This window comes from Melospiza georgiana, chromosome 6, assembly GCF_028018845.1.
Source record: "Melospiza georgiana isolate bMelGeo1 chromosome 6, bMelGeo1.pri, whole genome shotgun sequence".
Taxonomy (NCBI): domain Eukaryota; kingdom Metazoa; phylum Chordata; class Aves; order Passeriformes; family Passerellidae; genus Melospiza; species Melospiza georgiana.
The window spans coordinates 20,884,394-20,909,247 of NC_080435.1; the positions used below are offsets into that span (position 1 = coordinate 20,884,394).

The window sequence follows — 24,854 nt, forward strand, 5'->3', positions numbered from 1 at the left end:
CAAAAGAGCGGCGGGCGGGAGAAGATGATGGAGGCTGTGGGCATACTTCCTTATAGGCTCGGTGAGAGAGCGGCTGTCGTGACGAGGTGGCCGAGTGGTTAAGGCGATGGACTGCTAATCCATTGTGCTCTGCACGCGTGGGTTCGAATCCCATCCTCGTCGGGAAGTTACTTTTCCCTCGTTTAAAAGAATTTTTTTTTCTAACACTTCCATGGGGACCTCTCCCTCCCTCCTCTCCTTTCAGCCCTTATGGGGAGAACGAAAAGCGGAGCGGGTGCCCGGGACGGACAGGACAGAGCATCCTGAGGGATTCAGGGTTACAAGCCAGGATAGTGTCCCACAGATTCTGGGGGTCACAACCAGGAGGGAGTGTCATGAGGGATCTAGGGGTCACCCAGGCTAATGTCCCATGGAATTTAGGGGTCCCAGCCAGCACAGAGTGTCTCGAGGGACTGAAGGGTCTCACCCAGTATCCAGCTTCCTGAGGTGCCTCTCCATGGGGTATCCTGACTTACTTACCTCCTTCCTCAGAACACAGCTCTGCTGTGGAGCTTCCAGCTGTGACACTGGGAACAAATCCCTTTTAATCTCCACCTCCTCTGGGATCCCAGCAAAATGTCCTATTAGGGCTGGCTGGGTCTTTCATGAAAGCTCTGAGTAAGAATTAGGGGGATGGAAGATCAGTCCTATGAGGAAAGGCTGAGAGAGCTGGGATTGTTCAGCCTGGAAAGGAGGAGGCTCCAGGGAACCCTCCGAGCCCCTTCAGGCACCTATAGGGACTCCAAGAGATGGACTTGGGACAAGGGGGAATGGCTCTGAACTGGAGGAGATTTAGATGGGAGGGTGAGGAGCCCCTGGCACAGGTTTTCCCAGAGAAGCTGAGGCTGCCCCTGGATCCCTGGAAGTGTCCAAGACCAGCTTGGACAGGGCTTGGAACAAGCTGGGGTAGTGGAAGGTGTCCCTGCCCATGGTAGGGGAGTGGGACTGGGTAGGCTTTAGGGTCCCAGCCCCTCACTGAAAATGACATCAAGTTCTCCTCAGATAATTACTGCTTTGTCTTCCATAAAGTTATGGCAATTTAAAAAGCATAAATGAGTGTATTGACAAGATACAGGAAAACTTTACCTCTCTGCCTAAGCCATACATGGTTCACTTAGAAAAAAATTTAAATCTGGAATTAGAGGCCTGGAAGTAGGAGTTAGTGAAACTCAAGAGATTCCAGGAGGAGGGACATATCCCAGCTATGCTGTGACAGCTCTGAGCCCTCCCGGCACACATGGCCAAAACTTTAACTACACTTAAATCCTTCTGGAAATTGGATTATACCCAACCCTGGGCAGTGGCCAGATCACAAAAGGCTCCCAAACACAATGTAAAGCACAACTGGACAAGAGTTACTGTGTGGAAGGTGAGTGTTCAGGGGCTGATTCCAGCCAGTCCTGCACAGGGACAGCCCAAGGCACAGGGAAGTTTGCCAGGAGGGTTTATTTGTATGGAAAAGTGCTTCAGCACAGTGAGACAGACATTCTCCTGATAAAGACAGAATTATAGGATTGTCAAGGATCAGTCCAAAGCTAACCCAGCACTGTCAAGGCATGTCCAAGTAAAGGTGTACTAAGGAAAAGAATTCTTCCAGGATCTACATTTTGTATGGAAAACTTTATGCCAACAACCAGGATCCAGTACTTACCACAGACCCAATCTCATAAAAATAAAATTAAAAATAAAAATTATTTTAAAAATAAGAAATAAAATAAAAATGAAATTAAATTAAATGAAAAAATAAAATAAAATAAAATAAAATAAAATAAAATAAAATAAAATAAAATAAAATAAAATAAAATAAAATAAAATAAAATAAAATAAAATAAAATAAAATAAAATGTAGTATCCTTGTGAACTAAATCCTAAATCGTCATAGTTCAAAGAATCCTGGAAACAGAAGCCCAGAGGTTTCTTGACCAGGAAATTAAAGTTGCCAGTTGCAGCCATTATTCCAGGAAAAGCAGAAAAAACAGTGAGCAGCTGAGCTCCAGTTCCTCATCAGGCCCTTTGGCTTCAATGTCAGTCAGGAAAATCCCTGACAGAGCCTTTTTTTGTTACAGAAATTTCTTGCCAAAAAACCTCCAAGCATAACTTGGAGGTCTAAGTCTAGACCTCATCAAAGTCTAATTTAACTGCCATCCCTAAATCTACCCCCATTCCCCTGCATCCAAATCCAGTAACAGTTCCAGCCATCCTTTTTTATACACTGAAGGTGCCCAAGTTCCATTTATTTCCATGAAAGGTGTATTCCAATGCATCAAAATTTGGATAACGCTGATTTTTAGCATCACCTCTCTAAATACCTGGAATTAAACTAGAATCACAAAACCACTGCCAGGATGTGGAAGAACAAAGCTCAAACCTGAATGCATTTTTATGGAAATATTCAACATCAGCTGGATGATCCTCAGAGGAAGACACCACTTGGCTCCTGTGGGCTACTGGAGGCAAGCAATGGTTTATTGTGATTTGGTAGTTATGTCCAGACGCTGGTGACATCAGCAAGTGATTTTAGGAGGAAGGAAATAATTCCTGTGGGTTGGCCAACCTGAGATCTCCAAAATTAATATTAAAATATAAAAACCCTCCCAGAAGCCAAGAATCTACTGTGTAAACACTAATGAAAATAAGAACTATGGTGATATTAATCATTCATATAAATTACTTTAAAAGAAGACTTCTAAAATTATTTTGAAAGAAGTCTTCTGCTTCATAAAACTGCTTTTGTTTTTCTTGAAAGCTGTCACACTGAAGTGATATTAAAAAATCTCTTCAAGACAAAATCTGGGGAACAGTACCTCCAAAACCAGGCCCAATACCCGCACCCAGAACTACTAACTTAAGTAATTATTTGAATGAATGTTGGTGATTTCAAAGGCAAGTGGATCTTGCTGACAAACAGCAGGCACAAAACAGATCACAGTGTCCTGGTTTTACCTCACAGTGTTCTCACGAGTAATCTTGTCATTTTGAAATCAATCTGACAACAAAATACAATAAAAACAGGGGTTTTTTTATGACATGACATCCAGCAGCTCTTACTGTAAGACACAGGAACACAGCAGGCTGGAAGAAAAATAAGTTTTTGACTTTTAGTGCATACACTTCATCATCCATGTGGATAATTGATCCAGAATCCATTGAGGTGAAGGCAAAGCTGCCTGTGCCGAGCAGAGTTCAGTCCTTGCTGCCCTCAAGTGCCAGTTCACTAAAAGGCAACATAAAACTTCTGTTTTAGCCTCGCTTCCCTGCTCATCTTTCACAGCACCTGTGGGAAGCGGGATAATTCCCCAACCCCACTGATCCCTCCCAGCCCAGCTCAAGGCACATTCTGTTCACCTCAGCCACAATGCAAAGTCAATCTTTGGTCTCTGCACGCCACTGTGCCAGCCAGCAGGGCCTGCAGGTGCTGGGTGTCCTGGTCACTCCTGCCAGTCCTCCATGGCCCACTCGGGCATGCTGGAGCAGTACTCAAAGTCGGCGCCCTTGTAGCGCAGGGCGTGCAGGAACATCACCAGCTCCTTGGGAGAGGGGTCCCGCCTGCTCGTCCTGCACTCCACACACAAAGGGTCCTTCTCTTCCCAGCCCTTCTCCCCTGCCTGCCCATCCTGACTCCCACACACACGGAGCTCTTTGTCTTTATCAGGCGGTTCCAGGTTGGTATCAGTGTTCAGTGGACAAGCTGCTACGTCATTCCTCTCCAGATCCCTCTCATCCTCAGCAGGGCAGGAACTCCCATTTACAGGATCAGACTTGGTGCAGTCACCTGAATTCCCACAGTCTTTACTTTCCCCAGCAGAGTTCAAGTCCTCCTCCCCGATACCCAAGATCTCCAGGCTCTGTTTGGAGCGATGCTCCTCTACCAGCGCCTTCAGCAGCTCCTCGTCCGTCTTGCCGATCCTGCCGCCCTTGCCCCTGTCCGGTCCCCAGGCCTCCATGTTGTAGATGGGGTCGTTGAGGATGGGGTGTCCCAGGAACTGCAGGTGGACGCGGATCTGGTGCGTGCGGCCTGTGCGGGGCAGGCACCGCACCACGCTGCTGCTGCCGTTGTAGCTGAGCCGCTGGAAGAGCGTCTGGCACGGCTTCCCCTTGGCGTCCACGCGGCACACGCCCACCTTGTAGGACACCACCAGGATGGGCTCCTCACAGACCACCTCGTGCTCCGGGAACTCCCCCACCACCCGGCACACGTACTCCTTCTCCAGCTGCCAGAGACACGAGAGGGAGGCTCAGGAAACACAGGGGGAAAACACACCCAAGCTCCAGCCTTGCTGCTCCTCCTCCCTCTCTCCTCAATAAAATACATCCCAAGGTGGCATTTTATTACAACAGGAAAGGGACAAATATGCAATCAGCTACTTAAAACCCAAATTTCCCCATACATTTTCCTCAGCTAGTTGGGAAATCAAGAGTAGAAAGGCCTGGCCTATTTGCCTTGTTTTAAATTCAGGAGCCATCTCTCCACAGCCTTTGGCTTACAGCCCTGAAGCCAATCCTGGAAAAAGTTCTGTTTGGATCAAGAGACTCTGGAAAAATGGGAATTTTTAAATTAAGAAAGTGGTGGACAGTTGACATGTGTTCCCTCACAAATAAATTTCATGTCTAACTGGTCTGCATGACCCCAGTAAGTTTGCATAATCCCTTAAGAAAGATGATCCACTTCAACCCAATATTACTGAAATAATTTCAATTTTTAAGAGATGACTTCCAACCTAAAATTAGCAAAATCAATGAAACTATTAGGAGACCCTTTACAATTAAATATTACCAAATCAAAATAAATTTGTAGGCGATCCCTTTTAGTCCAGTATTACTAAATGAAATTTAATTACCACATTGAACTAAATTTTTAGGAGATAGCTTTCAATCCAATATCAAAAGCAGTTAAATTTTTAGGGTTTTCATTTTAACATTATCAAGCTAGGATTACTAAATTCAGTTACATTTTTTAGGGGCTCCCTTCCAATCCCATATTGCCAAGCTCAATTTTTACTCTCTCTTTAGCCTATTGGGACGAGAAGCATCAACAGGTAAGAACAGCGACACAACCATGAGTTGCCTGGGGAACTTGAGCTCACCTAGAGCCCAAACCCGGCTGACTGTGGAGCACAGCAGCAGCTCGCAGCCCTCACCTGCCTCTGCCGGACCTGCTCGTCGATGCGCTTGGACACGGCGGCGGTCTTGGCGAACATGAGCACGCCCGAGGTCATGCGGTCCAGGCGGTGGAGGGTGTGCAGCTCCCGCAGGCCGTGCTCCTTGCCCAGGATGAAGATGACGGTGTTGTGCCGGAACCGGCCGCAGGGGTGCACGGGCAGCGACGAGGGCTTGTCCACCACCACCACCTCCTCGTCCTCGGCCAGGATGCGGATGGGCTGGGCGGTGACCGGCGGCTCGTGCCGGTGCACCGTGTTCCTGAGGAAGTCGTTGTTCTGGAAGGGGTACGGACAGTCAGCCTGAATCCGGCTCCTGCGACCACCCACCCGGCCACACACAACAGGGACTTGACATCGTGGAAGAAGAATTAAAGCCCCTTTCTCCAGGGATCTCGGATTTAGAATAACAAGTGTGTGTGTCACCACGCGAATGCGACCACCTGCCCATAGCATATTCCCATTCCCAAGGGCGAAGGAAGCCGTGCGGCTGCCTGTGGGGCTGCAGGATCTACACATTCCCGAATCCAGGAGGGCAGGGATTCCCCGGGAGCCCCGATTTCTCCCTTAAACCCCTCCACATGGTTCACAGAATCATAAAACATGTCGAATGGAAAGGAACCCATCAGGATTATCGACTCCAACTCCTTGCCCTGTATTATCTGACCACGCCGCTCACGGGGTGATGCTCACGGCTTGGGGCAGGCCGGGCTCTGTCCCCAGCCCACGATCCCCCCCCGGGCCCGCCCACCTTGAGCACGATGTCCAGGTCGCTCACGGGCTCCTCGTTGAGGCGCAGGCGGCCGGCGCGGGCGGCGGCGCGGTAATAGGAGAGGGGCTGCGCTCGGAACTCGGTGCCGAAGACGTGCAGGAGGCTGCGGCCCACCCAGCGCCCCTTGCAGTAGGTGCGGAAGTCGAAGTAGTAGGGGCGCACCTTGCGCAGGCCGCCCTCGAAGTAGTACGAGGTCTCGGCGAAGTGCTCGGCGCCGAAGCTCACGCCGGGGTTCAGCTTCCGCGGCGGCGGCACGTACCGCTCGCCGCCCGCCAGCCGCCGCTTCTTGGGGGCCGGCGCCGCCTCCTCCTTGCCGGCGGGGTCCGGTTCCTCCTCCCGGGCTCGGCCGGTGCCGGGTCCCGGCTCGGCCATGTCCCCGCGGGGCGGGGGCGGCGACCGGACCCCGATCCCCGCCGCGCGCACCCACGCCGGCCACACCGCGCGGCGCACGCCGTGACGCATCGCGCTGCGCCGGGCGGCGCAGGCCAATCAGCGCGCGCCGGCACCGCCAGGCCACGCCCCCGTCTCGTTCCCGCCTCTGCCCCCATCCCACAGGGCGTCGTGAGGCGGAGGCGATGGAGGAGCGAGAGCGCCTTTATTTATTAATTGATTTATTTCAATTTTTACCTCCCAGCAGTTTCCCCCATCAGAGCTGCTCCACAAATGACCCTCGAGCCTCACCGCAGCCCGCCTGCCCCTCGTGAGCCTCCTCAGTCACCGCCTGCGGGAGGGACGCGTCAGGGAAAAGCCGGAACATGAGCATTTTTTATAACCCCAATCAGAAAAGCCAAGAAATGCACATTTTTCGTAACCCCAAAGAGGGTCAAGTCCAGAAATGAATATTTTTCAAAACTCCAAACAGAAAAAAACCCGAGCATTTTTCATACCCTCAAAATCCAGTGTTGCTGCCCATCATTAAATTAGCTGGTGCAGGCAGGAAGAGAACACGCTCCCATATTTTAAAAACTGACAAGTCAGGGTACATTGCTCCAAGACACTAATTGTGACTTATTTTCGCCAAGCATTAGGCAGAGTAGTCGATATTAAAGTGGTTTTAGTGAAGCTTTAGGTATTCCTGTCTGCTGTCAGAATTCTCTGTGATCTGATGTTATCTAGAGTTTATCAGAGAGGAAAGCTGGAGTTGTCTGGATCTGCTCCCTGGAAGCTGCCACGGCCTCCAAGAGCCTCCCCTGGTCCTGTCCCTGTTCTCCATCCCTCCAGAACGAGCTCCTCTGAAGCAGAACTTCCCTTTATCCATTGATGAAATTTCCATTAAAAAGCAAAACCATACTGACCATCTACAGGCCTAAGTCCCTCTCATGAGCTTTCTGAGGTGCCTTTAGAGATATCCATCCATGTGTCAGAGGTCATCCCTGAGGCAAAGGAAAACCAACAGTTACTACTCTCTCAGTTCTCTGCCAGCATCACATGGAATTTAAACACACACACAGGCTCCAGAAAAAGAGGAAATAAAACTCTGCAAGCTCTATCAGACAGAAAATACCCCCTGCTTTGCCAAGCTGTTCTCTCCTTTTTTTTTTTTGCACAAACAGCATCCGCCAGGGATCCAGGACTCGGTCAGCAAAGCCAAGGAGAGCAAGCTCAGAGAGAGAGGAAGGAGTGTTCCTCAGGGAAGAGCAGGTTTTACCGAGGCCACTGCTTCTCCTTGTCTGTGAGAGGGACGTAGATGACGCCCATGAGCTGGGTCTCCACGATGTGCCCCTCGCTGGTCTTGTCATACTGCATCAGCACCTGGTTCGCCCCCTCGGGCCCCACGGGCACGATCAGCCGCCCGCCCGGCTTCAGCTCCTTCAGCAGCTGCAGCACCGACACATCCCGGTCAGCAGGGGCAAAAAAGCCCACACATTTTCTCTAGGGACACCCAGCATGGCCTCTCTTACCTCCTTGGGGACGGTGGCTGCGGCCGCTCCCACGTGGATGGCGTCATAAGGAGCCTCCTCAGGGTATCCCTGCCTGCCATCTCCAACTACAGAGGGAAAACACCCAGGGACCACTTGGGTTGTGTCATAACAAAACATCAACACAAACTGGAAGGGCTGCAAGTAGCACAGCCAAGGGGAAAACCCTGGGGCTGCAGGGAGCTCACCCACGAGCTTCACGCGGCCGGAGCTGAGCAGTGTGGGATCATCTTCTTGGACATTCCGGATGGATTCGTGCACCAGCTCCTTGATGTGCTCCACGCCCACAGCTTTTCCTGTCGGGCCAATCTGCAAAAAACATCAGGGAACACCTGATGCCTCCCATATGGAAGAGCCAGGGCAGGTTTCAGTGGGAACTGGGGAATCTCCAGGAAGAAACTCCAGAGCAGAGGTTCTGAAGAGGAGGTGCAAGCCCTGTGCCCCTTCCTTGGTTTTTGGGCTGAGTAGTGCCAGTTACAGCAGCTAATTAAGGGATGTGCTTTCCAGGCTGGGAACAGAGTGCTGTGAGCTCACCATCCTGGCGAAGCAGGCCGTGAGGTATCCGCTCCCAGATCCCACATCCAGCGCCTTGGCACCTTCCACCAGCTGATCCTTGAGCAGCTCCAGCGCGTGGGCGTGCTGCAGGGACACCCAGGACAAGGAAGAGGGAAACATCCCAGGGTTAGTCTCCTCTTCCAACACCTTTTGCTGTTTCTGATTTAATCACAGCACACCTGGCCTTGTGCCTGACACTTCCAGAGCAAAACTCAAAATCAGACCTGGAAGATCTTTTGCAGGACATAATTTAGGCAGAGGCTCAGGAATTAGATGTGAAACAGCAGGAGAAAAGGTCTCATGCAAAAAAAGGGACAGCATGGAATTCCCATCTAAGCACGCTTTTAAAGCAACTGAAAGAGTATGGGGGAACTCCTCTAAATAAGAAAAATCCCTAAAGAAACAAGCAGGATAATCATGTCCATGGGATGTTTCAGTTTTCTACTTGAAGAAAAATTAAATATAAAAAGAGAAATAAACAATTCCCTCCATTGCTATTGAAAGGGAGGAGTTTTCACCTTACCATGTGTGGGGCGCTGATCGTAGCCTTGTAGCCTAAAAGGAAATGGGGGACACAAGTCATTTGACAGGGAATAAAATTCCCAATGGGAACAGTTCCTAATTCTCCCCCACCTTCCCCCCAAAACAGGAAAACACTTGTCTCCTTTCACAGAATCACAGGATGATTTGGAAATACTTGTCCCCTTTCACAGAATCACAGGATGATTTGGGTTGGAAGGGACCTTAAAGCTCATCCAGTCCCAGCCCCTGCCATGGGTGGGGACACCTTCCCTTAGACCAAGGTACTCCAAGGCCCATCCAACCTGGCCTTGGACACTTCCAGGGATAGGGATTCCACAACACGACCATGGAGCACCTGCCCAGGCACCCTGTGCCCTGCTGACAGCAGATGTTTTGCCAGAAGCGACTCACCAATGGATTGAGGAGAATCCATGTATGGGAAATACTTGATGTAGTGACCTCTGTCCGTAGCCAACAACACATCAAAGACACGCTGAGACTTAACGATCCCTTTTTCTGGGAAAGAAGGAAAAAAGAGACAGGCAGGACTGAAATCCTGGGCATTCCAGCAAGAAGAAATTTGAAAGGGGAAGTTCACACTTCAGGGAGTTAATGGATCTGGGGGTATTAATGAGGGATCTGAGAGAGACAGCAAACCAAACACTGATGGAAGGACAGCCTTTCCCATTCCTGCTGGGGCCCAGCCACCAGCTCATCTCCAGAGGCGGCCACCTGCAGCCACAACGCCTCTGGCACTGCCAGGTGTGATGGGAGCGAACCGGAGTCGCGTTTCACGGCGGGAAACGGAGACTCCGGTTCAGGTTTCAGCAGTGAACTCAAGGGCCACGGCCGCAGAGACATCCGACATCCCTTCACACCTTTCTGCGGGAATTCTGGGGAATTTACAGCTATTTTTATGTATTCCAGCTGTCCTGGCACCGGGCACCATTCCAGCCCTCGGGCACAGCCCGAATGTGCGGGACACTCGGCTGCACCGCCGGGCTCGAACACCGAGCTGCAGCACACACTTCCAGAGGCAGGGAAGGAAGGTGTGGAGAGGCGCTCCTGCCCCTCCTGGCACAGCACCTTGTTTCCAGCTATAAATAGAACGAGTTCAGGCCGGGGCAAATGCCAAAATTCAGGAACGTGAACCCCAACCCTTCCGAGTGAGCAGCGTCACACGGCGTGACACTAAATATCCACACACAGCCATTAAATATCCGTGCACTGCCATTCCAGAGGATGCTGCCGGCACTCACTGTACAGGTTGTTCACCAGCTCCGCGTGCGTTTTCCCGCTGGATGTCCAGGCCATGGTCCTGGCGAAGAGCAGCCCCATGAGTGCCAGCACGGCGCCGCACGGCAGCTGGCTCATCCCACGGACACGGCAGCGGCCTGCGGAGAGAGGGGGTGGCTCAGAGCCCCGCCGGAGCTCCCGGTGTGGCGCTGGAGCACATCCCGGCCTCGCCGAACCGCGGCGGGGGCGGCAGCGCCTCAGGGATGTCACACCACCCTCGCCTGCGCCGCCCGCCACAGCTTCCGCCCTCTGCCAACATGGCGGCGCGGCGGCGTCAGCGGCCCCCACCCTGTGGACCAATGGGCGCCCACGCTCCAGCGGCGGCGCGTGGTGATTGGTCGGAGCCGGACCCGGTGGCGGCGGTGATTGGCCGGGCCCGGGGCCGGCGAGGCGCGGGCGGAGCTGCCGCGGTGCTCGGAGCGCGGGCGGTGGGTGCGGGAGCGGGGCGGCCCCTCCGCCTCACGGGCAGCCGCGGGGACATCGCTCCCTGCAGGGCGGCCGGGAGTCCTGGTGGGATGGGAATTCCCTGGAATGTCCGCTGGCGTGACTTGGGCAGAGGGAGGCGGGTGGCGGAGGCCTGGGCGGGCGGCTCGGCTCGGCGCGGCGCTCACCGTTTGTTCCCCCCGTGGCAGGATCCCAGGATGAGGATGATCGAGAGCGTGGACTCCGTGGTGACCCGGTCCAGCGAGGACCTCTGGGCTGAGATCTGCTCCTGTCTGCCGCATCCCGAGCACAAGGACGCCGGCGATGCCTTCACAGACTCCTTCATGGATTCCTACGCCGAGGGCAGCGGATCGGGGGGCTCTTCCCAACCTGCCCTGAAGCCCTGGGCACCCCTGAAGGACTCAGAGGTGTATTTAGCATCCCTGGGTGAGTGTCTGCCTGGCGACAGCTCTGCTTTTGTGGTGCCAGTGCTGTGGTCAACAACTCTCCCAGCTTAAATACACAGAATCTGACTCCTTTTCTTCAAGTGCAGCAGTGGAAAGGTGAAGCTCAGTCAGAGCTTTCTCATCTCTGGCACAGAAAAGAACTTTTTATAAAGCAAAAGCTGAAAAAAGTTGTTTTTTACCCTCCACAATAAGTAGGAGGCTGCACACAGCAACAGAACAGGTGGCAGAAGTGGCTTTTTAAGCTTTTATTTCTGCCAGAACTTTCATCATGCCTTTGTTGCTGTTTCACAGCACACCAAGTAGTGCAATGAGAGTGATTTATTTTCCAATTTGCATGGAAATTGTGGGAAACTCAGTGCCTGTGAGATCTGTGCTGTCCTGTGTGATTTCATGGAAGCTGAGCAGTAAGTATGAAAGTTATTAAAACCCCAAACAGGCAGAGCTGGCTGATTGCACAAACCTTATTTCCTTCAGAAGCATCACCTGAAAAACACCATCTTGTGCATATATAGGAAAGGAAGCCAGGCAGGCTTGAAATACAGGGAGAAAATTACTTTTAAAATAGAAATTAGTCTTGAAAAGTTAATTTAACTTACTTTTTGATATAGAAGTCCAGATCCTTCTCTTCTCTCCTTCCAGGAAAAAACCCATAACCGAGGTAACAAAATCCCCTGTTCCCCTCACAGAGAGAAGACTGATGAGGATCAAAGGCCTGTCCCAGGAGGTGACCTCCAAGGACATGCTGCGCACGCTGTCCCAGGCCAAGAAGGAGTGCTGGGACAGGTTCCTGCAGGAGAAGTTTGAGGCAGAATGTTACGTGGAGGGCCACGATGCTGACGAGAGGTAATGAGCAAATTAGAGGGAAGGGATCACCACCTACCCCTCAAAAACTGGAAAAAGGTTTTGTCAGGACATGACACAGAAATACCCATTAGGGTTGTGCCAGAGGGAACACAGAGCACGTAGGGTTTGAGCTTCCAGTGCTCCTTTCTGATCTTTGCACCCCTTAGAGTGCATGGAAGTAGCTGGGACCTACTCAGTGATTTCCCTCCTCACACATGGCGTAGGGAAGGAATGGAGCAGAGGAGGGGATATGCAGTGTATCTCAGATGGGGATTTGGGGTTGCTGCCAGTCCTGGGATGAGATTTCCCTTCCCTGCCTCTCTTACAGTGCTCCTGCCCTCTCACAGATGATGTCAGAAGTAAGATGGGAACCCTTTCCCTAAGCAATCTCCTATTCCCAATCACATGGAACACTCTCCAAATTCCTCATTTCTCAGCTGACATTTTTCATGATTGCTTCTGGATGACAAGAAGATTATTTCTCTCCTGTCAAGAAAATCTACTTTACCAGAACTATGAAAAGTAATCCCTGTTTATAAGGAGGTTTCAGATGGTTTCTTTGGTCCCCCAGTTAACTTCAATGCGATTTATATTTAAAACCAAGCTTTTATGGGCTCTTTCTACTGTTTTTAAAGGGTGGGGATGTTATCCATGAAAGAATTTCAGTCCCTAGAGCTTGACTATGAAGTTAGAGGTCACTCCTGAATGGTGCTGAAGTTTTGAGTCTCGCCCACCGATGCAATTAAACAAGCCTTAACTTTTAAGTGCACTGATTTATGATATTAGAGGGTTAGGATTATATTAGTTTTTTAACCTTCCATTGCTATTAATGCTCACACATTTTGAGATATTCTTCCAGATTTGGTTTTGTTCCCTTCCCTTTCCCCACCATTTTTCCTGATCTTCATCACGAAGAGGCAGTTGGGAGTTTGGTTTGTTTGAGCAAGAGGCTTTTTACATCCAGCCCAGGAAGCTGGAAACTCCTGGAATCACTGATTGGTTTGGCCTGGAAGGGACCTTAAGGCCCATCCAGTGCCCCCCACCTGCCCTGGGCAGGGACACCTTCCACTATCCCAGGCTGCTCCAAACCCCATCCAGCCGGGATTTGAACATTTCCAGGGATGGGGCAGCCACAGCTTCTCTGGGCACCCTGTGCCAGGGCCTCAGCACCCTCATAGGGAAGGAATTCTTCCCAATATCCCATCTAACCCTAACCCTGCCCTCTGTTTGATTGAGTTGGAGTTTTTGGCTACAGAGGCAGAGGAGAGCTTCAGGTGTGTAAAACCTGTTCTAACCACCCTTTCAAAGGCCCACCTGCAGGGAATGGCTTTGGACAGTGACAGATTCTGCTTGTCCCTGTGGCACCAGGATCCCTCCACGCCAGACCTCACCTGTGGGGACGGGAATACCTGTGGAGGGCAGGAATTGCCTGTGGAGGCTTTTGCTGTCGCTCCTCCTGTGCAGCTCTGTCCCTGCCTGGTCTCACGGTGTCCCTCTGCTGTCCCCAGCACGCTGGAGCACCTGAAGCGCTGGCTGCAGCCGGACAAGGTGGCCATCAGCTCCGAGGAGGTGCAGTGCCTCATCCCGCCCGAGCCGCAGCCCGAGAGGCCCGAGGCAGAGGAGGAGCCTCCGGCTGCCGAGCAGTGAGAGCCCCCGGCCCTGCCCCTTGTCCCAGCCCCCAGGAGGATGTGCCCGGCCGTAGGAATCGCAGGAAGGGGGGCGCAGAGCAAATGGTCAGTCATTGAAGAAGTAATTTTTAAAAGAAAGAACCCCCAAGGCACCAAATCCCAGCTCTGGAGCTCCGCAGGCAGCGGCTGGCACTGGTAGGGACGAGAGGGAACATCTGTACCAAAACCTCACGTGGATCTTCTCCAGCCTGCAGCCACCTCATCATTCCAGCCTGGATTGTTTGGAATCCATCAGGAGACACATTCAACAACAATAATAACAACAAAAGCAGTTGTGGAGAAGCACCAGAGAACATCACGGTCTAGAATAGAGCAGAGAAACCACTGAGTCACTTTGGTCCTGTCTTTTACCTTTTCATTACTCAGCTGGGCATTTTTTTCCTCTCCTGCCAAATCCACTTTGGTTTCTCCAGATCTTCACTGTTTCAGTCTGAATTGGCCCCAGGCTGTGCCAGGAAGAAGATGGATATTTCCCACCGCTGTGAATTTGGGACCCTGAAGGAAGATCTCACTGCAGTCAATAAATTGGTGTCATTGACATTGTAGCTATTTCACATTCCTCTCTGTAATATTCCCCCTAATATCCCACTTTATTGCCCAAAATCTCTATTACAGACTGTAGGGGGAGTATTTTTTCCTCTTGTTGATAGTTTTGTACCTGTTCAGCCTCTCCAGAAAAAGATCAGATGAGATTCTGTATTGGGAAACCAAGAGGGGTAGACAGGGAGGCTACAAACCACTTGTTTTCATCACAGAATTGCATAGAATTCTCTGACTTGAAATATATTTAGTATTTAATTGTTTTTTTCACCCTGCTTAACTCTTCAGAGGGTTATTTCCTTTTACTAATCCAAGAATCTGTGATACTGTGCTGATTTTCCGCTGATCTTGTGTTCTGCCTCGGCACCAACACTGGGGGTCGGTAGAGGGAAGCAGCACAGTCTGTCAGAGCTTCTTAGGGGAAATTGTCGTTCTAGGAGTTAATCCTCACCGGATTCATGCCGTGTTCATTTATGTACCTGTTTGAAAATACTTTTTTATGAGTAAATTTTTGCTGGAGCCTCGCAGTTTCCTGTCTCTGTACCCAAATAGAGGCGCTGCTCTCTCAGTCACCGTGTCACAGCTCAGAGGTTGTTCCCACCATCAGCATTCCGGGTGTAACTCCCTCCCCAGCTCAGAATTCTCCATTAAAACAATCCCTTGTTTTTTAAACCTTGAGGAATGGGGTGAATCATCTGAGTGCCAGTGATGCACAAGCCTCGTGTCTTGCTGGTTTGCTCATTAAATGTCCCTTTTAATTTATCCTTTAGCTGTCCTCTATTATGTTAAGTCTGTGTCCTTGTGCAGATCTCTCTCACCTGATGAGACAAAGCTGTGACAGAGATGCAGAACTCTGAGCTGTTCCCAGAAATGGTTTGTGCAGAGACAGAAAGCAGCAATTTCTCTGTCCCCGGCCTATTTCCCAGTCAATAAAATTCTTCTTATGGGTAACAAGCACTGTGAGGATGCTTTATATTATCTTACCTGTTCTTAAACATATTTGAGGAGGAAGTGTACCCAAAAGAACTGTGCTGAAATTATTCCACATCCACATCACCAGACATTTCCTTTGGAGAAGGGACCTGAGGGGACAGCTCTTATCATTTCACTTGTAAAAATAATAACATTCCAGGATTCTTTGACCTGCTCTATGGAAACATGTGGGGCAAAAGAAAAATCCTACTGATAACTGCAAAGTTTGAGCAATAATTTCCTTAATGAATTATTTATGTAGAGTTAACTTTTTTCCCCTCCCAGATATAATAAATATAGTTACATCAATATAATTATATATAATTAAATTATAACTGAGAGTATAGACTTGGAGTGAGTCTGTACTTAAATCACCATAAAGAAAACCTTTAAAACTTCTTTACAAAATCACTGAATCTGTGAACAGGAGTGTGATGTGTCCAAGCAGCGTTGTTAAACTTGTTGATGGCACACATGATTCGACTTGCAAGGCCTTACCTCTCAATATTTGGGTTTATTTTGGGAACAACAGACTGCTGAGCTCCTCTGCACCAAACCAACTCTTGCTGGTAAAAGCAGCAGCCTCACTAGGGGTGGATTTTGCTTCTACATCAATACCAATCTTCCTGGGTGTGGAAATAACTCCCGCAGAGGGAGAATTGTTGAGGCTGGAAAAACCCTCTGGGATCATCGAATCCAAGGCCAGCACAGCTGAGCCCACCCGTGTCCCCAAGTGCCACAGCCACATGGCTCTAAAATCCCCCCAGGGCTGGGCACTCTACCCTTGCCCAGGGCAGCCTGTTTGTGACAATTTAACCCAGAGGGGACATCAGTGACATCCAGGGACACAGGAGGGGCCCATCCTCAGAGGCACAGCCAGATCTGCAGCTGCAGTGCCTGGTGGCATCGGGTCCAGACCATGAAGCACAGGCAGATACAGGAAATGACTTTCAGGCAGGATAAATGAGTAAAACACAAAGGAAACAGCAGCCCCTTGCCCCTTTGTACCTTTTAAAGTCATTATTTTACCTTTTTCTCTGCATGAAACAGCACTTCTGCACCCCTGGAAGCCAGTGGAGAGCCCATGTGGTAACACAGCCCCAGCCTGGCAGGGGTTTGCTTTCAAAATGGGGCAGAATAAAGTACCTAACACATTTCACCTGCTGCCTTGTCAGAGCAAGGGGAGGGCAGGGCTGACAGAGCACTCTGGGCAGCAGGGATAGCCTTCCACCCATCCAAATGGGAAAAAATGTGCTTCTCCATAAGCTTGGGCCAAAGGAATCAGTCTCACAGAAGCATGAGCTGGCAACACCCTGTGGTGCTGCTGAGAGTCACAGAATTCCAGGATAGTTTGGGGTTTGAAGGGATCTCAAAGCTCATCCAGTTCCATCCTGTGTTGTGGGTGGGGACAACTTCTACCACCCCAGGCTGCTCCAAGCGCCATCCAGCCTGGCCTTGGACACTGCCAGGGATCCAGGGGCAGCCACAGCTTCTCTGGGCACCCTGTGCCAGGGCCTCAGCACCCTCACAGGGAAGGATTTTTTCCCACTATCCACCCCAAACCTTCCCTCCTAAAGCTTATGGCCATTAAATATTCCATCCTCCTTTGGAATTGACAAGGTCTCAGGGATCTCTGGTTATTTCTATAAACCACCCTGATGACATGGAAAAGAATAAAAATCACAGCAAACTGATTCCGGTCCATCATCTCTACGGGATGGGAGGGACACCAGGATGCCACAGGAGGGGTCTCCAGCTCCACCATCAGGGTGGGCTGCAGCTTTCAAACCCATCCTTGTATCCCTGAGCCAGGACCTGGGGCGGGGCAATCCGAGCTCTGGGAATCAGAGTGGTTTATTCTGCAGGCTCTGGAAGCAGCAAAGCTGATGTCAAAGAAGGTTTTTCCAGGATGAGCCCGTGCAGAGGGAAGAGCTCCCAGAGCTGCAGCCGGCTCACCCCGGCCATGGCGCATCCGGGGGGGATGGAGCCTGCGCCTGCCTTGGGCTGGACTCATCACCCTGCAGTCGGCTCCAAAGCCCAGCTCTCCTCTCAAACCAGCCTCTGGCTCTCCTAATCTGATTGTTCTGCTCTTTAAAATTAACAGCAGCTCTCGTCAGGCACTGATATGGAGACAAAGATGATTTTCTTCCTGCTGATTATTCGGCAGGGGTGAGCAGTCTCCTCTTGATCGGCTCAGCCAGCTTTAATAACCAGCCCAACTCCATCAGATTGGGATGAATTAATCACCCTCTTGCACCAAAACTCTCAATTTTCTGTGACCGCTCTGCAAATTTCCATTCCTCTTATCCCCCCAAAATTCCAGTGGGTGATCATTATTTATCATTTTCCCTTATTAAAGTAAGGGTGCCAGGGTCAGCCTTTCTCATTTGGGGCAATTCACAATGGCTGGACCGCCCTCACCCCATCCTACACTTGCCCCCCCAGCTGGGCCAGCAGCACCCCGGGGCTGGGTGCCCATCACCCTACGGCTGGGTGCCCGTCACCCCACTGTGCCCTCACCCCACTGTGCCCTCACCCCACTCACTTTCCCCCCTCATCCCTCGCCCCCGAGCCGGGACCCCCCGACGGGGCGGGCGCTGCCGACTCCGGGGCTCCGCGGGGTCCCTGCGCCCTCCCGCCCGCCCCGTCCTCCCCGCTCCTTGCCCTCCTTCCCTGCCGGGAGAACGTGCCCGGACCCGGCCCCGAGGGCGAGGGAGGGGCTCCCCGCAGCCCCCCGGTGCTCCCCGCCGGGCCGGGGGGCGGGATGCGGCTCCACCTGCGGGGGGATGTGCGCGTCCCCCCGGGTACCTGGAACACCGAGCGCCGGGGGTGGGAACGTCCTGTTCCTCCGGGACTGAAAGGCTCAGGCAACGGGGGAAAAAAAAAATAAAAAATAAAGAAAGACAAAGCAAGACAACAAAAGCCCCACACCACAAAAGCCCGGCTGAGATCGGCTGTGCCGGAGTCTCCCGGTGAACACCCTGCGAAGGGAGCGCTCCTCCTCATCCTCACGGGAATATCGGCGGGCAGCGGGCGGCTCCCGGCCCCGAGCACCCCGGAGCCCTCGGCAGGTAAGAGCTCCGGACCGGGACAGGGGTCCCGCAGCCACACCCTGGACCCCCCAGACTCCAGCCGGAGCCGCGGGGTTCAGCATTTATCGAGGAGGGAGCAGGAGCCTGGCGATGCACACACAGAAGGGCTGGTTTGACTCTCGTGGGTATACGAAGCAGAATTAAAGAATTTAATTGAGCTTCAGAATTTTCATTCTGTAAGTTAATGAGCATTTTGGCTCCTCAGCTGCAAGTTTCCTGATGGATTTTGTGCTCCTGCCCCAGGCAGGGCATGGGGACCTGGAGCTGTGGTATCACAGCGTGCGCCCTGTGAGTGCAGCTGGGATGTAGAAAACCTCAATATCCCTTGGTTAATTACAAGGGTTCCTTAATTAATGCTGATTTGACTCTCCACTGCGGGGAAAAGGCTGTCCAGATCCTGGTAAGGGCGATCAAACAATTTTTGAGAGTGTGGGACTTGAAAGGAGGGTCCTGGAGGGGAACTCTTAATTTCCATACACTTTCTGCTGGAATACATTTCACCTCATTCCCCCTGAGTGGGTTTGTGGAGGTGCCCAGGGAGCCAGGCACTCCCTCCTTCCCTCTCTCACATCACAGCAGGAACAGGGAAAGACAGGAGAAGCCAAAGCTCCATGGGTGATGAAGATATAACCAAGGGGATAAAAGAACCCAGTGGGATGGGTTGGGATGGGGTGGGCTGGCTGGGAGAGACACAGGAGTGCAGGGGATGGAAAGGATGCTCCTTTCCCTGCCCAGCCAGCTGCCATGGGGATGGTGGGTCAGGGTGGAATTAACTGGGAAAAATAAAAAGCAAGAAATTCAGGAGTGTTCCTTTTTTTCTGCCTTAAGTCAGCTCAGCTCAGTTCCCAGGTACAAACTCTCCATGACGTTTCTTGAGTTGATTTTTAGGTCCTGCTGCCCCTAGCTGGCAGCTCCCCACAGATCTGTGCTGGCTGCTTCACTATTTCACAGCCAGCTTCCCAATTCTCCTCCATACCTGAGCTCCTCTATGTCTGTCACAGGGCATCTTCACTCTTAGGCAAGTCATTTAAACCAGCCAGTAGTGCCTCAGCACAGCACTGTGCGAGAGGTCCAGACTTGGGACAGGTCCTTCTGCCCAAAAGTTCAGCCAAAATGTATTTGTGTCCCCTCCAGAGCTCACAGGCTCATCTGTGTTTGACTTTGAGTTGTGGAGAAGCTGCATCAGCCACAGGGGCTCCCATGGCTCAGCTGCCCAATGACTCCTGGCACAACGACTCAGCCCTGATCTTCACGGGCCTGGACTTGCTCCTGGAGCTGAAGCCGCTCTTCATCCCACTCTACGCCACGCTGGTGGTGGTGGCGTGCATCGGGAACCTCTTCCTCATCCTCCTCATCGCCCTCACCAAGAAGCTGCACTGCACCACCAACTTCCTGATCGGGAACCTGGCCGTGGCCGACTTCATCATGTGCCTGGCCTGCGTCCCCCTCACCGTGTCCTACGCCTTCGAGGAGCGGGGCTGGCTCTTCGGCATGTTCATGTGCCACTTTGTCACCCTGCTGCAGGCCGCCACCGTCTTCGTGTCGGTGCTGTCCCTCACGGCCATCGCCATCGACCGCTATGTGGTGGTGGCGTACCCCATCCGCAGGCGGATCGGCCGCAGGGCCTGCGCCGGCCTCGTGGCCTGCATTTGGCTGCTCTCCATCGCTGCCTCCGTGCCCACCTCGCTGCACACCCACTACCTGGACCTCAACGCCATCGGCCACGACATGATCATCTGCGAGGAGTTCTGGAAGCACGAGGAGAGGCAGCGACTGCTGTACTCGTGCCTGATGCTGCTGCTCTCCTACATGCTCCCGCTGCTGGCCGTGTCCATCTCCTTCTGTGCCATCACCTACCACCTGCGCAGGAGGAACGTGCCGGGCGCCGCCTTTCACTGCCGGGACAAGTGGACCAGGACCAAGCACAAGACCTTCCGCGTGCTCACCATCTCCGTGGTCTGCTTTGCCGTCTGCTGGCTGCCCCTGCAGGTGGTCAACTTCATCCGGGACATCGACGAGGAGTTCACCATCCTGGACAAGAGGTACGTCAACGTCATCCAGGTCTCGTGCCACCTGATCGCCATGAGCTCCGCCTGCTACAACCCCTTCATCTACGCCTCCCTCCATGACAAGTTCTGGTCCCACCTCAGCGGCTACTTCTACCGCAAGAAGCAGAGCTCCAGGAGCACGTCCTGCAAGGCTTCCCGCTTCAACACCTGCTCCACCCTGGCAGATGTTCCCACCGGGGCCTCGGACAAGATAGCTTTGCAGTCCAGGTTACCTTAAGGGATTGGGTTTGCACAGCCGCTCATCCCAAACCACAGCTAGGCCATATCCCTATATCCCAAATCCTGGCTGGGTGTAGTAGGTGTCCAGTGCAACATTTGGAGCACAGAGGCTTCCCCCCATGGTTTATGCAGGAGGTGGGTCAGTGTCTGAGCAAGGCAAACATCCATTGTGTAAAAAAAACTCTTTGGAGGGAGCACATCTTCATTTTAGTAGGATATAGATTGTTCCTAAGCAACAGGCAGCGCTTTGTGCCACGGGAAGAGGTCGACTTGCACAGGGAGCCATGAAATTGCTGTGCATTTATCCTTTAAAATTGTGGCTTACTGGTGAGGGGACAATGTAGGATAATGTGCATTCTGCAGGTGCAGATGGGGACACGTGGCTGCTGACAGCAGATGGCTGTTTGGAATGAGTGTGACTTTCATAACCTGCTTGGCCTGCTGGAGGAGCTGCCCCCGTAACCAGACAGGGCATCCCAGTTTCTCCAGCCAAAGGTGCAGATGCAGCAGGGCACATCCATGAAGTCATCACTGCTTTTCATCACCAAGTAGGACTCAAAAGATCTCATGTGATGAGTTTGCTGGGAATGGTGTCCTAAATTCTGCTCCCAGGGGAGTTTAGCTTGGTGTTTGTCCACGTTCAGGGCCCTGCAGTGGAGGTGGGAATCCCAGTGCCAGGCTGTTCTACCCCAGAAGCTGCCAGATGAAGTGTAGGTTTGCTTGTCAGTGCTCCTCGGTGTCTGAAGTGCCTCTCTGGCCTCTCAGGCTCCACTGTGCAAGCAGCACATGCAGAAAGCAGCATCTCCTTACACCCAATTCCCATCTAGGTTTTAACCTCTTGATTTCCCAGGAGAAACCCTTGGGAACAGTCCACAGGCTCCAGCACTCCCACAGGCACCACAGCTCAGGGCCATGGCAGCTCCCAGCTGCCCTGCTCTGTGGGGCCGAGCCGTGACCTTCCACTGCTCCTCGTGCCCAAGGACAGGACTTCAAACCCCCAGCAACAGATCCTCAGCCCTGCACAGAACCTGCCCATGGCACTGGCCAGCATCCCTGGGGAGCACCCAGTGCAGACACAGCTGGCTGGACCCCAACAGGATCCCTTACACCCACCCACCAGCTCACTCACCTTCCTGCTGAGGCCCTCATGGTGGCCTAGAAGGGCTCATGACCTTCTGTGGGGTGACCAGCAGAGACAGGGACCCATCCAAGGTAGTGCCAGGGATTCTGTTGTGCTCCCTCAGAGCAGCTCCCTCCTCAGCTTCCTGCAGCTCCCCTGGGCCTGGGCTGCTCATCCCAGAGGAGCCAAGCAAGGCAGAAGGTCCCTGTTTGTCCTTCCTGTAATAAAGGCTTCAAGAGCTTGGGCTGTGTCTGTGTGTTGATGTGAATCCCACAAAACCCAGAAACCCCTGACTGCAGCTCAGCCACGTCCCAGGAAGATGCCAGCTTGGATGTGCTCTGTCCCAGTCCTGGGCAGTGGCAGATCCTTGGGGGTAAAGCTGGGATTAGTGCTGGACCAGTTTGCTCCAAGCCCCAAACAGACTGGCCTTGGACACTTCCAGGGATGGAGCAGCCACAGCTTCCCTGGGCAACCTGTACCAGGGCCTCACCATCCTTGGAGCCAAGGATTTCTTCCCAGTATCCCATTTAACCCTGCCCTCTGTCTGACTGAAGCCATTTCCCCTTGTCCTGTCACTGCAGGTGTTGATTCCTTCTCTCTCCATTTCATCCCATCGCAATCTCTATTACTTCACTCTTAATTAAAAGCCCTAAGTTTCCCTAAATTACTCTTCTTAGCCTTTTTTTTTTTCCTTTCAACTCCACCACCCACTCATTCCCATCACTGTATTTTTCTGCAGGACCATTTAAAATCCATACATCCATCCCAGAGAACTGATCCACAAAGAGAATGAGGTTTCCTCTTCCATGTTTGCAGACTAGTCTAGAATTTGCAGTTATTGAGCACTAGGAAAGAAAACCCCCACCCTCAGGTCTCCCTGTTTAGATGTTTTGCTGATTACCCAAATTACCTGCAGGAAAAGGGAAAACACTATTTCGGGAGAGTGAGCTAAAAGCTGAGTGACTTCTGAGAATAAATACAGAAATCCTGGAGCTGTGGTCTGTGATTCACAGAAACTGGGTATATAAAGGAGAACATGGTTGGTTTTCTTAATGAAAATAAATTAATCAGATAAATGAGAGAGAAAAACATGTTTGAAGGCTGATTCTGCAGAGCTTTCCTCAGGAAGCTGCCCGAAGCTTTTCTCCCAGGAACCAGGGGGTATAAAGGGAATATTTTTGTTAAATCATCCTCAATTATTGAGAGCTTTGCACAATATTCTCCCTGAGGCTGCTTCTTCCTCACAAACTCTCTTGTTGGTTGAAATATGGTTGATAACAGTTGGACTCTAGGATCTTAAAGATCTTTTCCAACCTAAAAAATTCCATTCCATGACCCTCTTCTCTAGCAGGATTTGGTGCCTGTAGCTCTCCCATCTGCCAGGACACAGCCCAGGAAGGGAAATATTGTTCAGCCTGTTCAGGTGTTTACAGCTTTAAGGGGCAGATAACATAATTGGGGCAGATAATGTAATTTATTCCAGTGATGTTCTCTCAAAAGCACTCAAGAGATGATTATTCAAAGAGCTTACCTACAAGCAAGGTATTATTCCCATTATTTGGTCCCCATCCGGGTTTCTCCCATGGCTGCAGATGATGAAGCCCTTTGTCCTCCACTGTAGAACGAATTGAGATGAAGATCAGCTCTAAATGCACACAAAAGATCAACACTGTTTTCATGTGTACTCCTAGAAATTTCCTCCTCTGTCTCCAAATCAGGCATAGCAAACAAAATTAGCCTGGTGATTTTCCATTGACTTTTAGTCCCCCTCTTGCTGTGTTTGTTCTGTCTGGATGTCACCAGTAATGACAAAAATCCAGAAGAGAGAAGCTCTTCCACTGAGCCAGGATCATTGGGCAAATTTTATTTGTGGATCTGGAAAAAGCTTAGAAATTGCTGGTTCATTTACTATTATTATTATTATAACTTATTATTGTTATTATTGTTATTATTGTTATTATTATTATTGTTATTCCCTGGTTTATTGTGAATAACATTCTGACTCAAGCCACTGCTTCTCATTTTCTTGACAGGGCTTGCAAAATATCTTTTGCATTTCTCTGATCAGATTCCATGGGCTGTACAAACCATGGCCAGCTCTCTTCCCAGCTCTTGGCTCTGGTTAAAGAGGCAGGTTTGTGACACGTACATGAGTAAATCAGGCTTATTTTCACTTCTTTTGGCTAAAAGCACGTTTGATACAGCTCAGGCTCACAGTATGACCGGGAATGGGTCCTGGTTTGGGATGGAAGGGACCTTAAATCCCTGCCAGTCCCACCCCCTGCCGTGGGCAGGGACACCTTCCATCAGCCCAGGTTGCTCCAAGCCCCATCCAACCCGGCCTTGGACACCTGGGGGCTGGATCCATGAGCACCTTCCCATGGACATCACCTCTCTGTGAACTGCTGGGTCTCCCAGCGCTGTTGAATTATTGAAAGCACCACAGGTGATTTATGGATGTACCCACTTCCGACTCATGCCGTATTCCCCCGGTGCCTCCTCCTCCTCCTCCTCCTCTTCCCCTGCCGCTGCGAGCGCTCATGCTTTAATTTCTGTGAGCGTAGTGAGCTCTCGCTGCAGCAAATTAACCAAGATTTCCTAAACCCCAGTTTACTCCTCATTCATCTGTTTCATCCGTCATCCCGCTCCCGCTGCAGATGCCAAGAATCTCCTTAGTCACACACCACGGTCACCGTGCCCCAGCTTTTGTCAGGGACAAACCTGGCATTTACCAGACTTGCTTCTCCATTGCTCCCCAAGGTGATGATGAGGGATGGGGTGCCTTGTGCCAGTCCCCCAAAACCGACAGACACATCCCTGGCTTGGTGGCACTGCCTGGGACTCTCCAGCATGCCGAAGATGGAGCGGGCCTGGGAGACACCCCAAAACCCTCTCACTCAGAGCTTCATTTTTACTGCAGGTTAATACCCAATTTTGGGAGCAATGAGGGAGACACAGGCATTTCCTGCAGCAGGGATGGATGGATGGATGGAGCCATCCCCCAGGCCCTGGCAGCCGAGAACTGGGGGTGATGCTGCAGGCAGATCCCCCACACAGGGGTGCCTCCAGCCACGTCCAAGCTGTGATGAGCGGGATGGGGCCGGGGCCACTCGCTAATTCCACAGATGAGGTGAGCGCTGATTGCCACGCAGGGAAGCGCTG

At 51.7% G+C, this 24,854-nt stretch overlaps 4 protein-coding genes and 1 non-coding gene across 6 annotated transcripts; 3 read left to right on the plus strand and 2 right to left on the minus strand.

Annotated features, from left to right (window-relative positions):
• Positions 1 to 80: 80 nt before the first annotated feature.
• Positions 81 to 162, plus strand: TRNAS-GCU (transfer RNA serine (anticodon GCU)). The gene has a single exon. It is a non-coding gene; the product is annotated as a tRNA-Ser (tRNA).
• A 2,040-nt stretch (positions 163 to 2,202) lies between these two features.
• RPUSD2 (RNA pseudouridine synthase domain containing 2) lies at positions 2,203 to 6,339 on the minus strand. The gene is made up of 3 exons (XM_058026360.1): positions 5,947 to 6,339; positions 5,178 to 5,474; positions 2,203 to 4,250 (listed from the first exon to the last, which is right to left on the minus strand). Exons 1-3 carry the CDS (start codon positions 6,337 to 6,339, stop codon positions 3,468 to 3,470), a joined length of 1,473 nt encoding a protein of 490 aa, XP_057882343.1. The 3' UTR covers positions 2,203 to 3,467.
• Positions 6,340 to 6,548: 209 nt separating this feature from the next.
• On the minus strand, positions 6,549 to 10,488 carry LOC131084622 (protein-L-isoaspartate(D-aspartate) O-methyltransferase-like). The gene is made up of 8 exons (XM_058026217.1): positions 10,223 to 10,488; positions 9,375 to 9,479; positions 8,965 to 8,996; positions 8,421 to 8,525; positions 8,075 to 8,195; positions 7,869 to 7,954; positions 7,616 to 7,785; positions 6,549 to 7,340 (listed from the first exon to the last, which is right to left on the minus strand). The coding sequence occupies exons 1-8, from the start codon at positions 10,335 to 10,337 to the stop codon at positions 7,328 to 7,330; spliced, it is 747 nt and encodes a 248-aa protein (XP_057882200.1). The 5' UTR covers positions 10,338 to 10,488; the 3' UTR covers positions 6,549 to 7,327.
• A 146-nt stretch (positions 10,489 to 10,634) lies between these two features.
• CCDC32 (coiled-coil domain containing 32) lies at positions 10,635 to 15,171 on the plus strand. Of its 2 annotated transcripts, none has more exons than XM_058026170.1 (4): positions 10,635 to 10,687; positions 10,892 to 11,129; positions 11,836 to 11,992; positions 13,501 to 15,171. In XM_058026170.1, exons 2-4 carry the CDS (start codon positions 10,901 to 10,903, stop codon positions 13,637 to 13,639), a joined length of 525 nt encoding a protein of 174 aa, XP_057882153.1. In that variant the 5' UTR covers positions 10,635 to 10,687; positions 10,892 to 10,900; the 3' UTR covers positions 13,640 to 15,171. The 2 variants fall into 2 exon arrangements, with proteins under 2 accessions (XP_057882153.1, XP_057882152.1); XM_058026169.1 differs by lacking the exon at positions 10,635 to 10,687 and adding an exon at positions 10,688 to 10,769.
• Positions 15,172 to 18,190: 3,019 nt separating this feature from the next.
• Positions 18,191 to 20,627, plus strand: LOC131085120 (prolactin-releasing peptide receptor-like). Its single transcript, XM_058026958.1, has 2 exons — positions 18,191 to 18,263; positions 19,419 to 20,627. The coding sequence occupies exon 2, from the start codon at positions 19,485 to 19,487 to the stop codon at positions 20,568 to 20,570; it is 1,086 nt and encodes a 361-aa protein (XP_057882941.1). The 5' UTR covers positions 18,191 to 18,263; positions 19,419 to 19,484; the 3' UTR covers positions 20,571 to 20,627.
• The last annotated feature ends 4,227 nt before the right edge of the window (positions 20,628 to 24,854 follow it).